Source organism: Xiphophorus maculatus, chromosome 9 (assembly GCF_002775205.1).
Source record: "Xiphophorus maculatus strain JP 163 A chromosome 9, X_maculatus-5.0-male, whole genome shotgun sequence".
In the NCBI taxonomy this organism is placed as follows: domain Eukaryota; kingdom Metazoa; phylum Chordata; class Actinopteri; order Cyprinodontiformes; family Poeciliidae; genus Xiphophorus; species Xiphophorus maculatus.
Window position 1 is genome coordinate 4,971,477 of NC_036451.1, and position 24,544 is coordinate 4,996,020.

A 24,544-nucleotide genomic window follows, 5' to 3' on the forward strand; every position below is an offset into this window, starting at 1 on the left:
TTGTACGAGAGTATTACTCCAAGGTCTGAGCTTTGTTGATAGTGTAAATGATTGACTAAGTGTTCCAGGAATACAGCCTTGAGGAACTCCACATATTTCTGTTCAGAATTCAAATTACAGAATGAAATAAGTTCTAGTCTGCAAAATAGTCAGAACCCATTTCACAAACTACTAGACAATCCTTTGCATTCTTCCAATCAATATGTTTGATTGGATCAACTCTGTTGAGATCTCAGGAGGATTTTTACCAGAGATGCAACTATAAGCTTTTGTTTAAAAAAAAAGTATCAGTTATTTACCAACAAAAACAAAGAAGACTGAAGACAAAATTTAGATTTATATGATTTATTAATTAAGAAATGTTACAAATGTGAAATTTCTTGCACCAACATTCCTTCCAGAAAAATCTGCCAATGCCTGACACTTTAAAACACAAAAGGATTCTCTGTAAATTGCAGTTCTACGTACATCAACTAGTTAAAAATCACATTAAAATAAAAAATTGTTAGCAGAAGCATGGTTGTGCGTTTCTGGCGTGTGCACAAAAAAGGTCAACTAAATCTGGCACTGGTTAGATTCACGTAAGCTCTCTGCTACTACATCTACGTTACTGGTAAATCAGCAGTGTATAAAAATATAAAAAAGGCCATCATTTTAAGAGTCAAAAAACAATCCGGTTTATTTAAAATGACAGAAAGCTTTGACGGGTGTTTAGCAACTCACACAGAGTAAGGCTTCAAACCACTGACCTTTAAATATTTTGGGGAAAAAAAAAAAACACAACAGAAATTTTCTTAAATAAACTTTACACATTTTCTGAACTCAAATTTTTACCATTTCAAACTGCCACCTTTCTAGGTGGTCTGATAGTAAAAACTCATCTAAAAACCCTCCATGCGACTAGCTTCTAAAACTTAAATGAAATGAAAAGCACTAAGTGTAGTAAATGTTGGCATATGACAAAAAAAAAAAAATCAGAGGAAGAAACAAAATATATACAAGACAAAACCAAAATCTATGCAATATGCAAGAACAAAAAAAAAGGCGTCAACGTTGCTTTGGGCAGCAATATTCCCTCCCCCCTCCCCGACCTGCTAAGATTAAGCCAGTCTTCACTGAAGACTCCTCACCTCAACATCCCCACCCACGTATACCCGTTCAGACACGAAAACATCACGAAACACGATTACGTCACTAAGCCTGTTAGTTTGGAAATGAGTGAAGCACTGTGAAACTCCAGAACCCTGTTTCCCCCGTTTTCCCTCCCCATCTCCTCTCCCTTCACTCAGAGAGGGGAGATGGGGTTTTGGTGCAGTCGTTCCACTCATCCGTTTCGGGGTTGTACACCTCCACCGTACTGAGGAACTCGTTTCCGTCAAAGCCGCCCACGACGTAGATGGTTTCGCCCAGCATGGCCACGCCGGCGTTGCTGCGGGAGGAGATCATACTGCCAAGCATCCGCCAGTCGTTGCGGGCAGGATCGTACACCTCGACGCAGCGGAGAGCGTGGGAGCCGTCGAAGCCGCCCACGACAAACAGCTTGCCTGCGTAGAGGCAAACATCAGCAAATAAACAATCAAGAGTTCTGCGGTTTAGTAAGTTTCTTCAAAACGAACAGGTACAGGAATAGAAACCTGAAGGAAAATAAAATGAGGAACGTTTCCAAGTACGTCATTGGGACTTTATAGTTGGACTAGGCCATTCTAACCTGTGAATTTGCTTGGATCTAAACCATTTGATATGAGTAAGTCCAGGGTCATCGTCCTGGTTCTTGAGCCTTTAAATCAATTCTGACCAAATGTTCTGCCACAACCAACCCCCCCCCTTACACCAACATCCTCAGAGGAAAGAGGCTGAACACAAATGCACTCCACACCTCCATACATCTTTTAACTTCCAATTTGCTTCATTTTACCGTGTTGTCTATGAAATAAAATCCCATTAAAACTCTCGTTTGTGGTCGGGCTCACCTGCGTGTACGGCCACAGCGGCTCCCCTGCGGGCCACGTTCATGGGGGCCACCAGAGTCCAGGTGTTGTTGTCAGGGTTGTAGCGCTCTACGGTGTTCAGGCAGTTCCACGACTCTGCTCCTCCGATCACGTACATGAAGCCATCCAACTCGCACACTGCAGCCTGGTGTCTCCCTGGAAACAAAATTGCTGCTGTTATCGATGCAGAGCCTGCTTTTTTCAGCTGCCGGAATCATCCTATGAAATTCAACACCATGCAGCTTCAGTACAGCTTTTTCTTTCTTTTTTAATCTTTACATCTCCAAATATGCCTACACTGATTACATTTATCTCAGCATGATATAGTCAAGGCACGCAAATTGCATTAGTTATAGTAGAATGCTACATTTCAAGTATCATATATGCAAATTTTGCATGCCAATACTGTATTTGCCCTAGTGGGTGGGCTTTCAGCACCCATTATGCTAACACTTGGTGCACTGTATTTGACAGGTGCACGACTGTGGAACTGAATAGATACATACTGATGTTAAGGGAGGCACAGTTAGACCAGGTTTTCGCCACAGGGTCAAAAACGTCACAGTTCTTCAGGCCCTTCTGCCCGCAGGGGTCCGACCCTCCGACAACATAAAGCTTGTTGTTCAAGGAGCAGACACCTTTGGAGAGGACACAGCGGAGAGTCAGACCAGCTAGTAAATTGAGTTTAAAATGTTAATTAGGTTGTTCTTATGAAAAGATAATGATCCCCGGCGCAGCGGGCTGACCTGCATTGCAGCGGTTTGTCCTCAGCTCTGGCACTTGAACCCACTCATCAGTGTGTGGATCGTACATCTCCCCACTGCTCAGCTCATCAGAATGTCCATTGGAACCCCCGATCACATACAGCTGACCCTGAGGGAGGCGGCCAGGACACAAAATAAGAAATTAACACATTCTGAACTGCAGGGACCAATAAAATGCAGCAGAATAAGGAGCCCAGTTATTTGAACAAGGAGTTGATAAACACTTTGCTGTTTACCTAAGACAAGTGGAACGAGTCCTAACAGGTGCAAGTGCAATTGGTCAATATTCAAAATGCCACTTTATTATACACTAAACATGTCTGAGATAAGAGCGAGCGGTTAGACCAACCATCAGCACAGCCATCTGGAACCGAGCCCTGGGAGTCCGCATGGGCGCCATGAAGGTCCAGCAGTCCTCGCTGGGGTTGTAGCACTCCACAGTCCTCAGACACTCTTCTCTGTTGTAGCCCCCTGCAGGACCACAAACGACCACCACACTCAATATCTGGGGAAGCATTTCGTCTCTCACACACACACCTGCTACACCACAAAAACCACCAAAGCTTGCCAAGTATATTTGGTCTATTTTCTAGTGTGAATATCTTAGTACACCTGAAATAAGACAAAAAACAACTTATAAGTAACTTTTCAGCAGGAAATAGGAGGTTGTCGATAATTCCATAATATAATGAAAAAGTGGGAAAAATGTCTGGTTTTTATAATTGATAGTAAGGAACTACTAACTGAAAAGTTGCTTGTAAGTTGGTTTTGTCTTATTCCAAGTATAATAAGATATTTGTACTACAGACTAGACTCAAAATACTTGGGAAAATTTTGTGTTTTTACACTTATCCATGATGGATGTTGTGAAAAAAAAGCTAGCTAGCTAGCAGGAGTATTAGCGGCTAGGTGCAACCTCCTGGAGTCACAGTGCCATAAAGATGTCTGTGCATGACTCAAACTGACATGTGGCTAACATATTTCAGGTTAACCTATTTTTTTTCAGTGAGTTTAAGGCGTTTTAAGTGCTTAATTTTAGATATTTGAATTTAACACTTAAGATATTTTTGCAATCCAGACACCCTGCGAGGTGTGAATACTTTTAGGAGGCAATCTAATTGGATAAATTTAAAGCTTACCTGCTGCGATGAGCCTCCCGTTCAGGGCTGCGGTACCCAGGCCCGAGCGAGCATAATGCATGGGAGAGAGCGGGTGCTCTTCCAGTTCCTCTGGCTGGGCCTCAAAACTGAGACTCTTTATCAGGCAGGGCGTTGCCGTCGGAGACGTCTGGGGACTGTTGCGACCATGCAGGAAAATCACACTCAGCACTCCGTCCAGCACAGCCAGACAAAGATAGTTGCTGTCTAGGAAGACGGAAAGAAAGAAAAAAATTAATTTAAATTCTACTTCAGGCAACAAACTAATGCACATCAATCAATAAACACTTACTTGTGGTCTTCTCTGAGGCGATGTACTTCCAATCTCTCCTGGTGGTTGGTTTTTGGACATTGGCTGCTTGGTTGGAGGGCGAGAGGCTCCCTGAAGAGCTGCAGCTCAGCTGTCTCTGGGCACTCTCACGCACTGGTTTCTTCTGCAAGAGCACAACGCAGCTACAGAAGCCGAGCTTGCACCACAGACCTGCCAGTAGCCAAAACCGAACGCTAACAGCATCCCAAACCAACGCTTTGATCTGGCTGGCCAATCTATGGTCATTTTAACAAGCCAAGCACCGACATGTTGCCAAATTTTTAAATCAAGTCTCTGCTAAGTTTACTGGCAAAAAAAAAAAGAGCAATAGACGCTCTCAGCTGACAGCAGCACACATATTAAGCCGGGGGTTTTTTGGCGTTAAACACACCAGATCTACACCAAGAACGGGAGAAGACGTAGAACAACTAAGGTCAAACACAAGTTGCTAAACTTAGCGCTGCACTGCCGAGTTATGCATCGGAGGCTTCCTAATTACAGTGAAGCCATCGCCAAGCAGTCGAATACCTGAACAAACTGAAGGTGGTCGTCCTCGCCACCAAACACCTCACTGTGCCCATCAATCACCAGCCCTCCATCCACCAGCTTATGGTCAGGTGAGTAGTAGAGGGTTTGCACCTGTAAGACAAACAGGAACAATACACCCATGTGGCTGTCTTCATGGCAACAGACTCAAAACCCCAACAACAAGGAGGGGAAGAGGAAAGAGGGAAGTCGGCAGAGCTGCGAACAGGAAGGGAGGGGAGGGACGAACATCTGGATCTTCAGTTGAATGGAAAACCTCCTTTAAAAAGACACACAGGCTTCTGCTGATGCACAGGCCGGGTTAACTGTGTGAGATCAAGAGCGGGAGCTGCTGAAGGGCTGTCAGTGGGTGGAGCTAGTTAATGTTGACTGCACTGCAAGAGGGAACTTGAGGAGAACTGAAAAGACTGCATCTGGAAAAATCTTCAAATAGACGGCGAGCGTGTGTGTCCGTCTTGGCATCGCGGCTGCTTCTAAAAGCGGTCGTTGAGCTGAAGAAGTTGGTCATTGTGTGGGCAGCCAAATCCAGAGAACAGCATCACATTTAGGCCCTGCAGCTCCAGCCAACAAAACAAGCTACAAAGAAAAAAAAAAAAAGACTACAGCAAGCAACGGTGCTGCAGTCACACAAAGATAAAAAAAATTTTGAAAAGAAATTTCAGAACAGAAAAAAATAAAGTTTGCATTTGACAGTTTGTCTCATCAAGAGAGACATGTAAAATTACAAGTTTTCAGTCAAGAGGGAATTTTGAGTGGTAAAGGAATTGCACCGATTGCTTGTCCGTTGACCAGAATCAATGAATTTCAGCTTGACTGGTAAGTTGAAATTTTATTCAGTCAGTGAATGCACTGCCATAGCTAATGGGTCAAATCAAACTGCTAAAAAGTTTCTGTTCCAGTCAACTGCTTGTGACTAAATATGTTTTATATCTACAAGTTTTTGGAATTGAAGCCAAATCAAGCAGATGTTTTACAGGATTTGTAGGAAACAGAGGTCTTATACAAAAAAAGTCAAATTTTCCACTAGTAACAAATTGAGTCTCTCCTTTGCTAGATCCAATTTAAATACAATTAAATTAATTATGCATCATCCAGACAAGTTTGTCTAAAGCGGAGATAAACCAATCTTATTTGCCAATTTCCGATCATGTAAAGCGCTGACCTGCAGATACCAATTTCAGTGAATCCCAATATCACAGAAAGAACTATAAGAAAATAAAAATGAACCAATGATTTCTCAAAAGTTGCCCAAAGATAGTGAGCTCTTTGAAAACCTTTAAATAAAAGTAAAATTTTCTAGATTAGGGGAGAAAAGCACCTCAAGATAAAACTAAAAAGCAAATTTCCTTTAGAGATTACAATTCACTGTTTATCATCTTATTTTATAAGATTCTTTCAAAAACAGCTGTTCATGTCTTAATTTATGAGTTGATGAATCTTTGCTGATATGCCATCCTCTATTTCAATTGTTTGTTTACTGCAACTATTAATCCTTAAGAAGTCATTCTCTCATAATTGATTATTAAATATTTACATAGGTGAGGCAATGTCACACACTGTGTGTGAGAGAGGGCAGTCCATATTACACAGGTCTGCAGTTAAACAAGATTTTAAAATCACATTAAAATTGATCAAAACTGGTATAAATAGCCTAACTAACAGCCTGAATGTATAGTTGAGCTTTCACTCAGTTACAACTACACACCTAAAGAGTGTTTGTGGATACATAACATCAAAGCGCTGTAGGGTCACAGTGTTTGAAAAACGGTCGTTCAAGCACAAAAATTATCCCCAACACTCACTCATTTCTCAAAGCATCTCTAACTTCAAGGGCTTGTAGAAGATATACACGATTAGGTGCAAAAAAGAAAAAAAAAATCTAAAAAAAAAATTTAAAAAGCACAATAATTTGCTTTAAAAGGAGAACCTCCAGAATAGTTTTGAAAATGTAGGAGCATTTTTAAATGTCAATCTACAAAAATGCTCAATTTAAGCAAAAAAAAAAAAAAACTGAAAAAATAAATAAATAATCTTTTTCTGTTGTTCAAAATGGAATCTGCAAGTCAGAGATTTACAAAAATAGGAACCAGCCAAAGAAGCTGATGGTGATACATTTCAATATATTTACAACGGATACAATGTAGAGTAAATGGTTAATGTAGTGATTGCTTAATGCTTGTGAGTAACATGATCTGGTAAATTGAGGAATGGGATGTAATCTGTATGCATGGAGGGGACAGATGGGTGCACAGTATTGCTTGGCTGCAAAGAGGGGATGCTGAGAGGCAGCAGTGGTGCTCCTCTCCTCCCCGTTTTCTTTGACTCATTTACCCTGGTGGCTCAGTCCTGGCTCCTCAGTCTGGTCTCCTGCTGATGATAATAAACCTACAGGGGAAAATCAATGGGGAGGAGTGCCTGTTAGTGCTGGAGCAACAACCTAGAACCTGTTCAGATAGTCAAAAAAAAAAAAAAAACAGAACAAAACCAGCAGTGAGTGAAAAAGCAGAACCAAGGACCAGACCTTTGGGAACCTTTTGAGTTTGTGTTTCAGATGAGACGAGCCCTGCAATATTAACATCGGGTTGTGTGTAAACCAACCACATACTCACAAAAAAAAAACAAACCCAAAGGAGAAGCAAGAGCAAGCAGTAGCTCTTATTGGCTCACCTCTAATTTGACGTATGGATCAGGAATACAGTTTCATACTCCAAAAACCTCAAATCAGAGGAAAACAAAAGAACAGTCCTGACAAAGGAGCATGACATCGGCATGCCAGTTCTACTTCAATCTCCTTAATGACTTCTTGAAGTCAACAGGAGGAGGAAGGAAGAGGGCAAAGTAAGACCAAAAGAACTGGTCAGAGAGTTGAGGCAGCGTAGTCTGATACTGACCTCTTCCATCAGTCGCTCCAGTTGGTCTCCATTCTCCCACAGGCTACGCTGCACCCAGTTTAGCACCTTCGAGTAGAGTTTGCCGTTGCTGGGCAGGGTCAGGTTGTCTTCAAGTATCACTTCTAACTGTAAAATATGAAAAACAAAATTTAATGCAAAGGTAACAGCAGGCTAACAGGTTGCATCTCAGTCACTTCAACTGTGGCCTTTAAATTCATCAATGCAGAAAAACACAAATATGAAAAAAATCCATTTTCTTCTAGCATTTGACAACTAATATTCTAAAACACTCAATGTTTTTATGTGTTTAGTTAGTTTAAACCATTACCTTTAATCTGGGAAGTTTGAGGAAGTCCTCCTGTTCAGATATGTCCAGCAGATGGTCCTGAATGTAAGCATCCACCTTGGCCAAAAGTCTGCCGTCGCTCATGGAGTTGGCAAAGTTTCGGAAAGAGATGGCGTTCTGGGAATCCACTTTAGACAGCAGGTAGTCACCACAGATCTAAGGAACAACAGGTTTTATAATAATCAATGTGTAAGATACTTCAAATAATTAGTTGTGTTTTAAGAAAATGCATACCTGTTTGACTCGCTCCATCTTGAACCGTTTGGCTGCAGAGTACACATCCTTAACCAGCTCTCTCTCCGCCTTTAATCTGCAGCAACATATAAAGGATGTGATTTACTTCATAAAGCAAAGAGCTGTGTGCATCAGGCGAACTAAGGAGAAAAAACAGCTACTAACTGGGCAGTGTAGGCGTAGTTAAGCAAAACCTCCACAGCTTCAGGGTTCAAGTCCTCAAAAGTGATATGAGAGACTCCATGAGTCTCGATATCGCTGTTAAAGATCTCAAACAAGTACGGACTGCAGCACGCCAGGACAGCGCGGTGAGCCATCAGCTCATGACCACACACCTGGAAAAATTAACCAGAAGGTGTCAAAGTACGCTCAAGTGAAATGAAAAAAACAAACAAAAAAAAAAAAACTATTTGTTTAAATGCTCTGCTTTTAAAGGCAAAATAAAGACATTTTGTACCTGCAGTCTAACGTCGCAGAACTGACCACTCTTCCTCAGAGCGTTCATTTTGGCCACGGTGGAATCCAGGAAAGTCTCGTCATCAAAGATCAAATAACCGTTTGGAGTCATCTTGGTGAATTTTGATTATATTCCTGAGAAAAAAAATGATGCATGAAATTTATCATATAAAACAGCCGCTAGAAGGCATGTGCAACATGCTTCCAAGCTGTCCATCTCCATTCAACAATGAATAACTTCAACTACTGCATTACAAAGGAGGATTAGAATAAGGTGCTTGTAAGGCGCATTGTGTATTATCTATTCTACGCATAAGTCATAGGCTTACCTAATAGACAATAATCCAAATCCAGGGAAACGCCACAGCTGAGCATAGAACAGAAACAGGCGAAGCAGACCAAGATCTCAGCAGAACCAAGTCTTCTTCACCGGAAGAGAGGGATGGGAAGTCGTCAGAAGAGATGCCAGCCGACTACGAGCTGCGTAACAGGGAGAAGGGGAGCAGTCGCACGGACAAACTATCAGGCTTGAAGCGACTGTAATCAAGTCCTTGAGATCCCGTTGGCTATAGAGTTGTACTTATTCTCTGTTGGTCATACATTATAACCTAAAAGGGGGAAATAACAAAAAAAAAGAAGGAAAGCTTAGTCATTTTTTTCCAATAAAGTTGCCTGTTCTTTGCACCAGAGCAATAAAAGCATGAGTCCCGTCCATGCAGTTAAAGAAGCAACCCGAGATGGTAGTTAAAATGCGTCTCATCCCTATCAAGATTCACTCTAAGTTCTCCTTCCAAAAACATATTTTCCCAAGCACACAACGAGATTCTTCCCAATCATGAAAATGGATCAAAACTAGGAACTCCCAACCTTTGCTGTCAAGCACATCGTCCAACACCATGTGCTGTGGTGCATTTTTGTAATTTTATTTTTAAAAATTTTTTTTAAATTGCTTTGATTCATAGATGAGGATTCTTCACTTTCCACTAGATTCAAACAATGGAAAGTTTTAAGTTATCTGCAGCACATATTTTAATAACATTTACCAAATTCAGCTAGGAAACTTGATTAAAAAAAAATCCTGTACAGCTGTCTATTTGTTTCACACTCCTACCTTAAATCTCTACATCAGCGGTCAACATCCCACCTGTCCAGGAAGAATGTCTTATTTCAATTCATGTCAAGAACTTTGTTGTCACTCTGAATTGAGACCTCTCAAATAGTGACAAGTCTGAGGAGCTGGCTCCTCCTCCAAAGGGAGTCCCTTCAGTCACCCTGGCCAATAAGGAAAATGCTGGGGTTTGTGTGTGATATTCCACACCCACTGAGAAGTTAGCGATAAGCTGGATTTGTTCAGAAATGCAGAAGTTCACAACACCTAAAGCAAAACACTAAAAGCAGTCAGAAAGAGTGCATCTTCACTTTAGGAATTCAAATCTAACTTTGTGCTCTGCAGTGTTGCATCTAAAAGAAGTCCGAGGTTCCCCCCCCCAATCAGAGCCTAATCTCAGTTGTACCAACAAGACCTTAATTCTAGAAATTAACACCATTCTAATCCGATGAGTCACCATGTCTACCATCTGCATATTGCATTTTATTGGACAAAATCTGCCAAACGTTTTTCTGTCATCCAATATTGAAAAAAAAAAAAAGGACAAGAAAAACCTGAACAACCACATTGTCGGCCATTAAATCCACACGAACCGTGAGGTTTTCCTGAAACTCTTTAATTATACTACCGGAATATAATTCATACCAATTTTAAAATTCTTTTGCTGATGTAATATAATTATCGCTACAACTGATGTCATGGATAGTAATAGTTGATTTAAAGTTTTTTATATATATATAAAATCCTCCATTGTGTTTTAACAGATTTTGTCATGCACTCACACATGAAATATTTAATAGTTTTCTGCTTTTCCAAAAACACTAAGCATTATTCCTTACCCTTTAAGACTTCCTCTACGGCTCTTTGCTGGCTGAGTAACACAATGTACTTCCAAAAGGAGAAGCCTCATGCTCTCTATAAGCTGCTTAATAACCACCATCACACTGACCCTCTGATGTCTTGAACATAAAAACCCCAAAGGAATACTTTAAAAACATTTACAAAAAATAAATTGTCTTTATGGCATATATTCACTGAAGAGAAAAAACAACAACAAGGAAGTGCAACAGGCAGGCTAGTCTTGAATAATTTATGTCTGTTCGGAGAAATCCCTGTACATAATTAACATCTGTGCAAGAAAAGGTGCAAAGGAAATAAATGAATAATCCAAGACAGTTTTTCAGTGACCTACTAAACTCATGACCATGTCGCTCAGCGTAGGTCTAATTTTATGAAGGCATAAGAACAAATTCCAACTTAAAACAAATGGGCAAAATGTAATAAGTAACTACTTAAGTAGCTTGATAGAAACTCCAAAACAAACAGACCAATCTCTCAGTTACACAAAGAAATATTTGATCAGTAACAAAAAGACTTCTTAAGTCTCCTGTAAAGGTCAATAAATTAATGATTTAACAATTTAAGAGTAAACCAGAGCTTTTCCCACCCAAAGGTGTTAAGTTATTTAATTTGTTCAGTTATATTGTTCACTTTATACTTTAAACGGTGCAAAAACGGGAAAAAAAATAAAATAAACTTTGTGCGCTTTTATCCAACTTGCAGAAAGAAATTGGAAGAACTAAAAATCTGAATCAGCAGATTACAAACTCTAATCAGAAATCAGCTACAAAACATCCGATTGGTGCATCTTTAGTCATCTCAGGAAAAGGCAGAAGCCATGGAGAATGCTGCATATAGGTTTTTATATTCCAGCACACAGCATGCATTCATTCGGTCCGATTGTGCATGGATGGACCATTGACCTACTTCCATGCTGTTACACAACATCTGGCAGAAGATTCCTGGTGGAGGCTCAAGTGTTCAACTCCTCCACATTGCTAGGTCCACCATAATAACTCATGCAGTCTTGTTTTCATTTCACTGACAGAAGCCCTGGCAGCCATGCCACACCCCCAACGCTCTAGATGGTTCTTTTAACACATCGTTTCCACTTCAGTCACAGTATTAGCCATTTTACTCTGAAAGCTTTGCTAATTGAAAGATAATGCCTAAGTAAGTAATGTGATTGTTGATTGCAACCAACAAGTGCACACAAGATTCATAAGTAGTACAGTGATGAGAGGAAAAATCCATTGAGGGGAGAAAAAAAGAACAGAACAAGCAGATGGAAAAAGAAGAAGAAGAAACAAACAGCAAAAGAGTGCTATAAAGAGTGAGGCTCTGTTGACCAGTTTGTTACAGAGGGGAGCTCTGATTGTATTTTCCCTCTCTCCAATTATTCCATCTGATTAAACAAGCACAAAAGTGCAGGTCTGACGCTGAACAATCAATGCTTGTTAGACACGCCCCCTGGTGGCGAAGTGGAGTATTGGGGAATATTTCCCCCACATTCACGGAGTGGAAATTTACCAGTTGAATTTTAACATAAACTCTCTATATGTAACAACGACTGTAAACACGAAAGGCACTTTACACGTTTTAAAAATAAAATGAGTGTACCAAACTGAAATTTTATAAGATTTATGTAATAATAAAAATATGAAACTAGACATGTGACGGAAACACCCCGCCCCCCACCCTATACAAAAAATCCCCAAAACAACTTTCAACACAGCGCTTTTTGTAATCATTTGATTTATTTATTTAATCTACTGTGAATCAGTTTAGGAGATTATCAAGTTCATAGACATGGTTTTATCATCCATCAATTCGGAATAACCACGTGGTTTTAATTTTAAAACCATTAATACCCGAATACCACTGCATTAGGCCACGATTTACAAATATAAAATTTAAGAACTGATGAAAAGAACGTGTGTGCACAATTTCCATGACTAAGAAGCACAAAAAACAAGAAAAAAACAAAACACGACACAATATGGCACTAAAAGCACCATCCCCCCCTGAGGGCACGGTGTCTCATGTTCTTCTGTTAGAGGCAACGTACAGACACACAGCCTGTAACAGCAGGGCCCTGATGGATGGCTGCGAGCCAGAAGTCATTTACTCTGCTCGCCATCGGAATCTGGGTCAGGAACGGGGAGACCCCGTAAGTATCCGATTAGGCTGACTCGACTTCGGCACACATTCCAAACGTAGACGATTCTAATAATTTTACTAACGAGCCAACTGAAGAAAGGGGCAGCTAGCAACCAAAAGGGATGAGGTCCTGAAGCAAAGCAGATGTTAGCTTTCCAACTGCACAACCTGCTGCTTACTTGCAGCTCAGGATGGAGAGCCGTGTGATGGCCACGGCGGCATGAGTCATTAAATTAAACTATCAGCAGCGGATCGTAGCGGATTGTTCGTGTGTTCAGTCGTTAAAGCGGAAAGAGGCGGTTTGAGCGACATTTCCGCGCCTCTTTAACATTCGCGCTATTTAGTTTCCTTTGTTACATCTCAACCAGAGAGTATAAACGAACAGTCACCGCCAACTCAATAGCTAATCTGTAAGAAGACAAAAGGTTTAACGGTTCTCAACGAACCAACCCCTAACGACTTAACAGACCAATAACGTTGGTTCACAAATGAGAAAGAGGGAAAGGAGAAAAACCTTACCTGAGGCTTTTGACAACAAGCGATATTAGGCATATTTAATGCGAATTCAGAGTTTGTTGGTTGGGTTTAAAGAGGAGACGCAACGCGACTTCACTCAAGGCTTGTAGCGTGATTAACAGATGTCTATTTTGTCACTGCGGAACAAGCACGTCCACTCAGTCCAGGATGGAATGGCTGGCGAAGAGAAGGCGCGCTCCCGAAAAGTGACCTACGCTGCTTGCGACGTCATTAGTGGGCGGTGCTACAAGCTTTTTAACGCCCAAGCGTTTCGGTGTATGGAAGGCTTTTAAGACATTTAATTCATTCGCGTGCGCATTAGAAATCTATCACCACTTAAAATTGGTAGCCGAAGAAAATATATCAAACCATCTTTTATGTAATATTTTTATCTACTTTTGCTTATTCAAGATCTGTTTCAGGAAGGAAATCAAAACAGCCCCTTCACCAGTGACACTGGGAGTATTTTCAAGAAATTAAAGAAATTTACAAAACACAATAGTCAAATGTGTTTTTCAAGGAAAAAATTGACAAAATTGTTGATTTATCCTTATTTGTAAGATTAACTAAGATAATCAAAAATTCTGTTTTGCATTTCTCTATTTTACATTTTATGATCAGACCTTGCTGGTGCAAAAAAGAAATAATATTTTTACTTTTCATAGTCAAAAAGTACATTTTAAATATTTTGAAGGGCTACTTCCCAACCTAAAATCAGTGTAGCAATTCAGATAGGTGTTCAGGTATCTCAGGTGACATTGATCCTAAAACAAATGTTATTTTGCTTTCTATTCACTAGAATTTTTAGGCCCTTCAAGATGTAGATTGTTTCTGTTGAGGCTCTTCATATTAAGTATAACATGATATATAGTAAAATTCTGCATTTTATTAAGCATATGGATACCTATTAGTGATTGTGCTATTCGGAAGCTGAAAGATGTTTACAGATAAATGGGGGAAAGTGGCCTAATGGTTCAGAGCAAGATCAATAGCGCTAGATAATTAATTAATTTTGACTTAAATTAAATGCACTATGGGTATCAAATTTAAAGCGTTTCACATGTCATTAAATAGTAATCTTGCTTGCCGTAAAAACGGGGAAGCTCTGTAAGAACGACCATGTAAGTGGTTCGACCGATGTGGACCATTTTCTAAAGGGCTCTAAGGAGGAATAAGTTTGATGTCCAGAATTTTTTTAATGAAGAAATACATTCTACATAATACATAAGAAAGAATCAACAGAGCCTAAATTATATAAAATGATCCCTAATCCCTAATTACATAGTAATCACAAAACACCACAAGAGCAAAACAATCACTGCTGAAAATCCCCAACTACAAAATGACCAAGAATTTAAAAATAAGCAGTTTGCAATATGAAATTAACATAAATAATAATAATAAAAAAAACAAATAAAGTGAAAATGACTTCTTGTCACATTTTGCATTAATAACTATTCCAATCAGATGTGGTACTATTTAGACCCTACTGCAAAATCCAGAGTAGACAGGCTAAATGCCTGAATGAAAGGATCACTTTTGTTTCACTCTTACTGTTTTACTCCTCATTTGCCTTAATGTGCGAGCTCTGACTCATGGCATCTAACTGAACAATCACCCTTGCATGGGTCATCTCATGTCCATTAAGAGGGAACATCCGGGCCAAATCTTCCCTGCAGAAGCACACACACGTCACTGAACTCATTCACATGCCTTGACTGAAAAGAGCTTAGTCCTACCAAAGCTCGTCATTAATTAGATTAGATAGCAAGGCCTAGTGTTATAACAAAGGTGTCAGTCAGAGCTTCACAGACTAATTGTGATGCTTCACACCTTTATGTATACCCATGGAAGAGCAGAATCTGAAAGAAGTAAGTGATAGTCTTTACTAAAGCAGTTTATATGCAAATTTAATTTTATAAGCTTTAGTGTGTAGATTATTCTAACACGTCTCCATTCATGAAACAATGACAAAAAATGATTGGTTGCCAAGGAGGACATACATGAAATTTCACTTTTTATGAATGAAGACCAGGGCCTTCTATACACAAACATCTCAAAGGACCAATCACTACAAATGTTACAATACATTTGTTGTATTTGTTGTTTATTTAAACTAATCTCATACATGCCCACTTCCAGATAGCTCTGAGTAGCTTTCCTGAGATTATAAAACACACTGTGCTGTAAGGACAACCACAACTCTAAACCATTCTCAGGACACCATTTGGTGCTCAATGAAAGGTTTGTCTTTACAAATGGTCTTTGGAGTCTTTTACTATCAGCATTCCCCTGATGGTCTGCAGAGATGAATAAGATCCCCTGGCAGGCGCTCAGGCTATTTTCTCAACACTGTGGCCAGATACTCAGACACAATCCTTGCAATTACCGCTTATAGAGTACAGCCAACACACTCTGCTCTCTTCTTTGGTTCTGTACTGATTTGGCTTAGAAATAGAAGTAGTAAAAGGGGTAGTGACTTTTCCATATGTCATAGGAAAAAAGCTGAGTTGTTTTTTTTAGTCATTGTAAAATGTAAAAGCCCATTAGGAATTTTGCACAATAATTACAGAGATGTATAAAGTTAATGATTAAATCTGACAACAACAAAAAAAACAAAACAACAAACAACGAAATAGATAGACTAAAGTTTGTAATTGTAAAGTGACATATTGGGGAAAAAGTTCAAGAGGCACAAGTTGTTTCGCAAGGCATTGCATTTCATGCATTTTATGCATTTCATGCATCAACACATAAATCGAAAAGAAGGACACATGTTTGGTCATGTTTCTCTGTGAATGATCAGTTCTTCCCAAAAAATTCCCATTTTCTGCATCCAGACTGTATTTTAGAGGCATTCTTGACCTCCTCTAGGAACCAACACAAATATAGGTACAGAAATAGTCAACAAAAATCTACACACACCCATTTACATCTACAGCTTTCTGAAATCAATAAAATATATGAAACACAGTTGCTCCTGGACGTGTCTTGATCTTCATGCCTTTCAAGTTTAGAATGGCTCTAAACACTGAAGCAGCGTGTGGTGTAAGTGTTTGGCCTCCATCTTTTCACATGCAAAAACATCACAGCTCTTGTTTTGCTGAGTCATCTTACGGGCTCTAGCGCCCCTCATTCTTTATAGAGTTGCTCAGTGAAGCTGCAGAAATGTTTCCTGACAAGGACACTATAAATATTTTAGGAATCCAGGCACATGCCCACAGCTGCTGAGAAAAGGAGGCTACATACAAGATGGATGTTAAAGGACATGAATCTGCAAACAAAGATTTTTATATCCTACTTTTCTCTAAATTCCCTGTGCCATTTTGGTAGTCTGTTAAAACTATCATGGCCCTTTAAATGTTTAATTTCAATGTTTAAGAGCAGCCTCACCACTTTGTCACTATGTACCACATAATCTTATCACCAAGCCATAGCAGTCCTCCGTCACAAACCATAAAATTGGCATCACCAATCATCTGAGAGACTTAGTGAAAGCTCAATGGCAAGATTTGTTTTGAGGCATGTTTTACTAGCACCTTGTGAAGTCTGGGATGTCACACAGTCTTCATGTCTAGAATCACCAGACCTCACTGATAAAGATATTTTCCAAAGTAGTCTAGCATGAAAGGGTTGCTCGTGCTACCATGATTTTTTTTAATCATTTCACATACTGTATCTCTTTTGATGTCATTTCCGTTAAAAAGACTTATTATACAGCAACTAAAACAAATATGCTGTTTTTTTAAATAAAAATCTAATTTATTTTGTATTACTGAAATCTCATTGCAATGTAAATAAAGGGCTTGTTAAAATTACAGTCAGCGTAGCTTTAACTGCTAATACAAATGAACCAATAATGTGGAATTACAATAGGTAATGGTAATTTCACTTATGGAAAACCATGTACTTTTACGGTTATTACTCTTTTTAGACCAGACTTATTTCAGATACGAAAATGGAGCTAGCTACGAATGCTCTTATTCAACCATAGGGATATGTTTTGGGGTTGCACAGTATTATTTTCCTGCCATTTTGTATGTGGGTCAACATGTTTAGTTTTGGTCTCATCTGACTATAGCACCTTTTTTACATGCTGCTACCCTGATGCGACCTTTCTTCTTGCCACTGTTTCATCAAGGACAGACATCTTAAATAAAGCTGATGATGATGTCAGCTTCATTTAAGAGGTAGTTTCTAGGTAACACTTTGAGCATGACCTTGGCAACTGTGACTATGCAGAGAAACACTGATTATTGCTCAACCTCTCGACTTTCAGACATGAAGGCCTGGCTTTTTTAAGTTTCCTAAGCTGGAAGAGCCACGTAGATCTGGATGTCTATCCTATGTAGGTGAACACCCTTTTAATAATTTTAAAAAGTACGAGCAAGCATTGACTTTTACAATCAAGGGTCAGGATAAAGAGAAGTGCTCACAGAGCAAGAACTTATACAGTCATTCATATGAGCACACTGATGCACAGAATATAGAAAGGTGAAATATAGGTGAGCACCAATTTAATGACTACAATTTTCTTAATTTTGGGAGATCAGTGATCAGCTAATACAAACATGCGAAGCTGATCTTATCCCATGATTTTATCTGTCTTGGCAAAGGTCTAAAAATAAACCACTGTCCTCCCGTGAAAAAGGTTTTTGACTGACAGACCACTAAGTCATGTCTGCACGTTTGCAGTTAACAAACACTGTTGACAACTCAGTGACATTTCAGACCAAATAAATTGGCACCAGAAAAATCAGAATCGGAGGGTCAGGCTGTTTAAAGATTAGAAATTGGCGATCGGTCAGAAAACTGCAATCGGTGCACACTTAGTGAAATGAAGTAACAGCTACTGAACTTCTGTCATAGTTAAGTGACTCTCTGCGGAAGGCACACACCCTTTTTTGGAACAATATGTGATGCTTTGTTTAACCGCAAAATGTTACTGACTCATTTGCTGTCAGATAAAAAGTGGCAGGATTTTTTACTTGTGAGACAATCAGAGCACAGTATATACTCACCACTGTTGAAGGCATTACATTTTTCACACTAATTGGCCTAAAGGACATCGGATTTTCATTTATATGATTTGTAGCTTCTTTTTTTTTTAAGTTTTATTGGCTCTAGTGGCCTTTATTTGATAGTAAATTGACAGGAAAGTGGGTAATGAGAGAAGGGGGAAGACTTGCAGCAAAGGTCACCAGGCTCAGAATCAAAACTGCGATGGCCACGTCAAGGACTAAGGCCTCCATATGTGGGTTGTGCTTAACCCCTGCACCACCACAGCATCCCCATGATTCGTAACTTTTACACAAATTATGGGAAGCATAAAAATCGGAATCAATGGTTTTTGCTGATATGTTTTAGAGGTATTGTGGTAGCTAAGGCGATGAAGTTTCTTAAAGGAGTCTGGGATAAAGAGTGTGCACATCTGCTATAGTGTCCTTGAAAGAGCAGGTGATACCATATTGCTTATAAAGCAGACTGACATGCAGAAGCTAGAGACGTGAAATGAAGTATCAGCTACTAAACATCTGTCATAAGTAAGTGTTGTATCACACTCTGAGGAAAGCACACACCCTTTTTTTGGAACAACATGGGATGTTTTGTTTAACCGTGAAATAATACTGTCTCATTTCTTGTCAGATAAAATTTCACATGATCTTGGAACCTGGCTGTGTTTATAAGGGATCTCAAAACCTAATTAACCATGATTGTTTTTAGAAAACTGAATGTCTGACACCTGTGAGGGATTTTAGGTGAATTGATCCTCTAAATTAAATGTTTAGTGATTTATTTTGTTTTATTTTTGGACATTATTTCATAAGTACGTAACTTTTTTAAGCACGAATACAAAGTGGGATTAGAAAACCAGGGGTTCATCACATTCTTTCCTTCCTTTCAAAAATGTTAAGGTGCAACTTGTCTTAAGAAATAATTTTCTATAATTTTCACTTCAAATGATAAATAGTTTGAAGAATGTCATATCACTGTCTAATGATTGACAGAAATTAATACACAGATGTTTGTACAGCATTCAATGTGTGCAATCACTGAATGTGACGTAATGTCAAAGATAATGTTTGATTTGTTATAAAGCTTGTGTGACCTTTGATAGAACAAGTTTAAGAAAAAAACATTTGAAATCTTACATGTTTTAGACTGTATACTTTTATTTTCTGTTGTTTATTTGACTTTATGACAGTAATTTCCAGCTTCTGTCCTTTTGATGAGGACAATTCTTGTTCATGTTTGTATGGTCCTCCTTTAAAAAATAGCATGAGCTATAATTTTCTGATATTTTTTTTTTACATAACCAGGCCGTGTACAGAGCTGATGCAATCACTCTTTTCTGTTCCCTGTGACTGTGAAGAGAGGATTATCTTTAAGGGAGTCATAAACCGATATATATTACACGAGACCAGAAGGAAGTATGAAAACTAAACAAGAACCAACATGAAACTGAAAAAGACCTATAGACAAAGGCCTATAGATGGAAAAAGGATCAAAGTTACCAACACACACAAGTTAAACTGAGGTTTTCTTTAACCTAGACTTTCAATCTCTATTTTCACAGTTTATATCCATCCACATACTGTATATCCATTGGTTATCCCCACTAATCCTTACACGGTTGCCTTCACCACCTGTGAAGGTCCTCCTGTGACTGTGATTCCTCTCTTTCTTTCTATTTATGGCAATAATAGGTCTGTATTTCTGTGGCATTTAAATCAAATTTTTAGGTTGTACCAAATAAACCTTATTTTAATCATACTTAGAGTAGTTCAAAGCAAACTCTGCACTGCCAAAGAACATAAGTTAAACTCCAAGAACTCTGGGTTAAAAGAAGAAATGCTAATTTTGCAATAGGAACTTTATGTGTTTGACTTGTTACAGGGTGCTGACCTTCAAAACCCAGCCGTACATAAAAAACTTTGATAAAATCACAGGTCAGCTCTGATAAATGGGGGCCGCTGGACAAAGTGTTGGGAAATCCATGTAAGCAAACAAAAAAGCACACATACACACACACACACATGCTCTCTGCAGCGGTAAGCTATAAGTGATATTGTCTTTGAGCTGTTAAACTTTTAACTACAGGGGAAGTCTTCAAGCTGTCTGACCTCAGCCACGTTTGTCCAGTTAAGGCCAAAGTCAAGGTAGCTGTCGCCAGAAAAACAGAAGCAGTAGGGATTTCTTGTGACCTGTAAGACAGGCAGAATCAACTCACAGCACTTTTTAGGGCGTTACATTTTTCACAATAATTGGTCAAAAAGCCCATGAAATTTTCCTTTAACTGCATAATTCGTAACTTTTACACAAAATACTGGGGAGCATAATAATTGGAATCAGTGACGATGTTTGCTCACATGTTTTAGAGTTAATGTGGGAGCTGAGGAGATAAAGTCTCTTAAATGAATGTGGGGGTGAAAAGTGTGCTTAACATTTAAACCAATATAAAGTTATAAACTCTACAAAATGATAATTCATCAAATAACATGTCAAAATATTTCTGGTATTTCTACAAAACATGTGAGTATATTTCCAAACTTTTTGTAACCGTAGTGTTTTTTTTTTTTTGTACATTTTGTTTCAAATCATTATGTTCTGTATCAGCAGCAAGCTCAGCAAAGTTGTATTAACACATTTTGAAAGCAAGCTTTTCATCTTGCTTTTCTCAGCATTTGACAGTTAAATGTGAGATGAATTTAGAATCTCCGAATTTAGTAGTAGTTTGAATGTTTCTTGTTAAATGAAGTAACTTAAATATCACAGAAAGCTTGTTAGCATCTTTTATAAGACCTTCATTTTTACAGATTGTGCTTATTTTGTGAGAAAGGCTGCACATTACCTGTTGTATTATTCTTCTTTATCAACATTGTTGATAAAAACTAACAATGTTGGCGTGCTGTAGTGGCGTAGGGGATAGTGCGACCCACGTTTGGAGACCTTGAGTCCTTGACACAGCTGTCGTGGGTTTGATTCCCAGACCCTGTGACATTTGCCGCATGTCTTCCCCCTTTCCTGTCAGCCTACTTTCATTTAAAAGGGACACTAGAGCCCACAAAAAGACCCCCTGGAGGGGAGAAAAGAAAAAAAAATAACAATGTTTTATCATTGTTGGTTTGATTTGCTTTGTTGTGGCACCAAATGTCCGCTGATCTGGTCTCTTGTGTCAAACCATAATATTTATGGCCGTATCATAACAAATCCACACTGGCCTTGTTTTTCCTGGCCATCAATATAAAAACATATTGTACTTAATCCATGTGTCCTCACGAGGAAGGCATTACTTAAGTCTTAAACAGATAAATAATCTGACACAATTTTTAACTTTTTATGTCAGTTAAAAAATTTCACTATAAATATCCTATGTTCTAATTTAAAAAAAAAACAATTTTTCACAAGTTTAAAAAACCTAAATTTTTAAAGAATTATATTTAAAATGGAACAGTGAAAGTTGATAAAAAGGAGTAAATGACTAAATATTTTGTGACTTGGATGCAGCAGGAAGGGCTTCTCAATATGAATTTTTCTACATATTAGAGATCTCCTATTATTAAGTCCATATGAACTCATATTGTTTAATGGCCCCACATTGCGGCCCAGTTTCCTGTGTACATTTCCTAAATGCCACAAAACATTGGTGACTAAAAGTGTTGATGGTTTGACCCAGAGTCTTTTGTTTGACCAAAAACAAAGTCAGTCAATTCTTGGAATCTTTTTTTGTCTTTGTACTGTCATCCAGAAACTTTGGTATTAAAGGGGAAAAAACAGTGAGCTTAAAGGAAAGCTTCGTGGTTTCTGAAGTGAGGTTATGTTGATCAGTTACAAACACTTCATCTGAGATGCAGAATCTTTTCCCCATTTCAAGGGAGGAAGGTCCAATTTTAGTTTTAAGCAAAACCTTGACAAATCTGCAACTATAACATACATACAGTTTAGTGGGTCTTATGAATTGAAGTTAACTGCTAAGCTGATAGATGAACCTCCTGCGATTGTAGAATCTGAACGCAGGACGTGCAATAAATTCACTAACTTCTTTACAGATAAAATGTAACATTTAGAGTTAATCTGCACATAAACATTACACCCAGTACCAGTGCTATGTCTAATCAAAACAAATGCAGAAAAAAACACAATTCTGCCAACTTAAACATAAAATATTTATAAATCAAGAAGAATTCATAAATCAATAAAGCGCCGCCTCCTGCTGTCGTGATTTCCTACCTACCACTTTCTTTAAGGAAATTCTGCAGGTCATTTCGTCTGATCTGATTCAAGTAGTAAACACAGCTCTCTTATAAGGTGTTTTCTACATGGCTTTCAAAACAGCACTTATCAAATCACTGGTAAAAACAAACAACCTGGACAATCAGGATTACTAACAGTAGTGACGATTGGTTTGATAACTTTTCATCTGTCCCATTCAGAGCATATAGTGATATTAAGGATTTTCATCTTAGAATGAATCTTCAGCTTTACTGTAAACACTCAAAATATGGTGGAGAAATATTCAAACTGTGGCATGCTTAATGTGGAAAAAATAATGTCAAAGAAGAGAATAATGTGAACAACCACGGTAAAATGATTAATAACAATCCTAAGCATAACATCAGAAATTGATGGTTTTTTTAGTCACTCTGTGATATTGGGTCTTGGATTAAGCACACATGCACCAACATACACATTCAGTCATTTTAAGAAAATTCCTGTCCTTCTTCTCACTTCCAAGGTCTTTGAGCAGATATACAGAACCACCTTAGTGTTGTTGATGCACTTCTTCCTCTCTTCATTTTCTTCTTCCTTCCCATTCTTCTTCCAGTAGAAAAAGGACCAAAACCCAATCACAGGTCGCCTCCATATACCTGATATTGTGTACACCCACCCACCTGCAGTAAACAAACACACATATGCAGCTGCACCTGGTGTGATTAGAAAAATCATGCGGTGACCTTGTTGGTACTCCTGTGCTGAAATATAAATCTGCCCACGAGCCTCCATAGCTGCGTTGCCATGGTGAAGTATATTAGTAATCTGAAGCCCGTCCACGTGGGCTTCTTTGGAATCACTGAAGCAGACATGCCTTGAATATTAATTTGTCCCTTACAGTCAGTATGCTATCCTAAAAGATTGCATAACACATATTTTTGGAATATTTATTTTCTAAGCACATTTTAGAATCACAGTGAGGGAATTTCAGCATTTAAACCAGCTCAGAAAATGTTAAAGTGTGACACAGTCTTGGTAATATTATTTAATTTTAACTTGAAAAACTACAATTCCTGGGGTAAATCACAAGTTAAAGAAAAGAGGTTTTAGGTTTCATACTGGTTTCCTATTAACTTTATTAGTTTTTCTGATAGTTGCTGCAGACGTTCAAAGTAACAGTCTTTAGTCAGACCAGAGTTAATGGTTTCCTCTGGGAAAGTTCCAAGCCGTAAAGTTAGTTTTTAGAAGTCACACTGTGAACTAGGCTTATTTTTATTGTGCTGCCTATAAACGCATTTATGATCATGCTCCAGTTGTTAACACTGTAATTATGATAAGACTAACTTTAGTTTATCTCAACAGTGACTTTACTGTAATTTATGAAGGTAATATTTTGACAAATTATACAATTAGGTTTTTCTGTGTTTGTTTGTTTTTTCACCATAGTTAAAAAAATTATTTCACTCATATCATTTTATTTTTTTGCACATCTTTCACCACCTTGCTAAAATTTGCATAGAGTGTCTCAATATTGTGCTTTTATAGGGTAGAATCTGATTTGTGTGGCAAGCAAATGCATTCAGCCTTGTTTACTCTGATGCCAATAAATAAAATATAGTGCAACTGGTCATGGATTTTTTTCTGTTTGTGGGTCAAACTACTAATTAAATGCATCAGGCTTCTGTGTAAACAATTTATGACCCACATAGACAGAAGAAGCACTTAAAGGTGACACAGTCCTCCAATGTTTACAGAAACAATAATGACAGCTTACGCGTCATTTATCTATTTATTTTATAATCACGATTGTATTCTAGCAAGTAGATGAAAAAACACTTATTTTTGCTTCTTTACAAGCTGCCATTTCTTTTGAGAAAAACATCTGGTTAATGTTTTTTTATAGTTGACCTGGAATGCATGGGCAGATTTTCCATGCTGTACCTTGTTAAACTTGAAGAAGCAAATGTTTTATGCTGTTTTTCCATACTCTCACTGATTTTCAAAGATGAACATCC

General features: G+C 38.5%; 1 protein-coding gene across 1 annotated transcript; it reads right to left on the reverse strand.

The window, feature by feature from the left end:
- Positions 1–329: 329 nt before the first annotated feature.
- On the reverse strand, positions 330–13,504 carry ivns1abp (influenza virus NS1A binding protein). The gene is made up of 15 exons (XM_005803895.2): positions 13,320–13,504; positions 9,022–9,300; positions 8,694–8,827; positions 8,402–8,571; positions 8,237–8,312; positions 7,985–8,158; positions 7,657–7,782; positions 4,748–4,858; positions 4,202–4,343; positions 3,892–4,116; positions 3,102–3,223; positions 2,735–2,861; positions 2,495–2,626; positions 1,971–2,144; positions 330–1,544 (listed from the first exon to the last, which is right to left on the reverse strand). Exons 3-15 carry the CDS (start codon positions 8,802–8,804, stop codon positions 1,282–1,284), a joined length of 1,953 nt encoding a protein of 650 aa, XP_005803952.1. The 5' UTR covers positions 8,805–8,827; positions 9,022–9,300; positions 13,320–13,504; the 3' UTR covers positions 330–1,281.
- Positions 13,505–24,544: the final 11,040 nt, after the last annotated feature.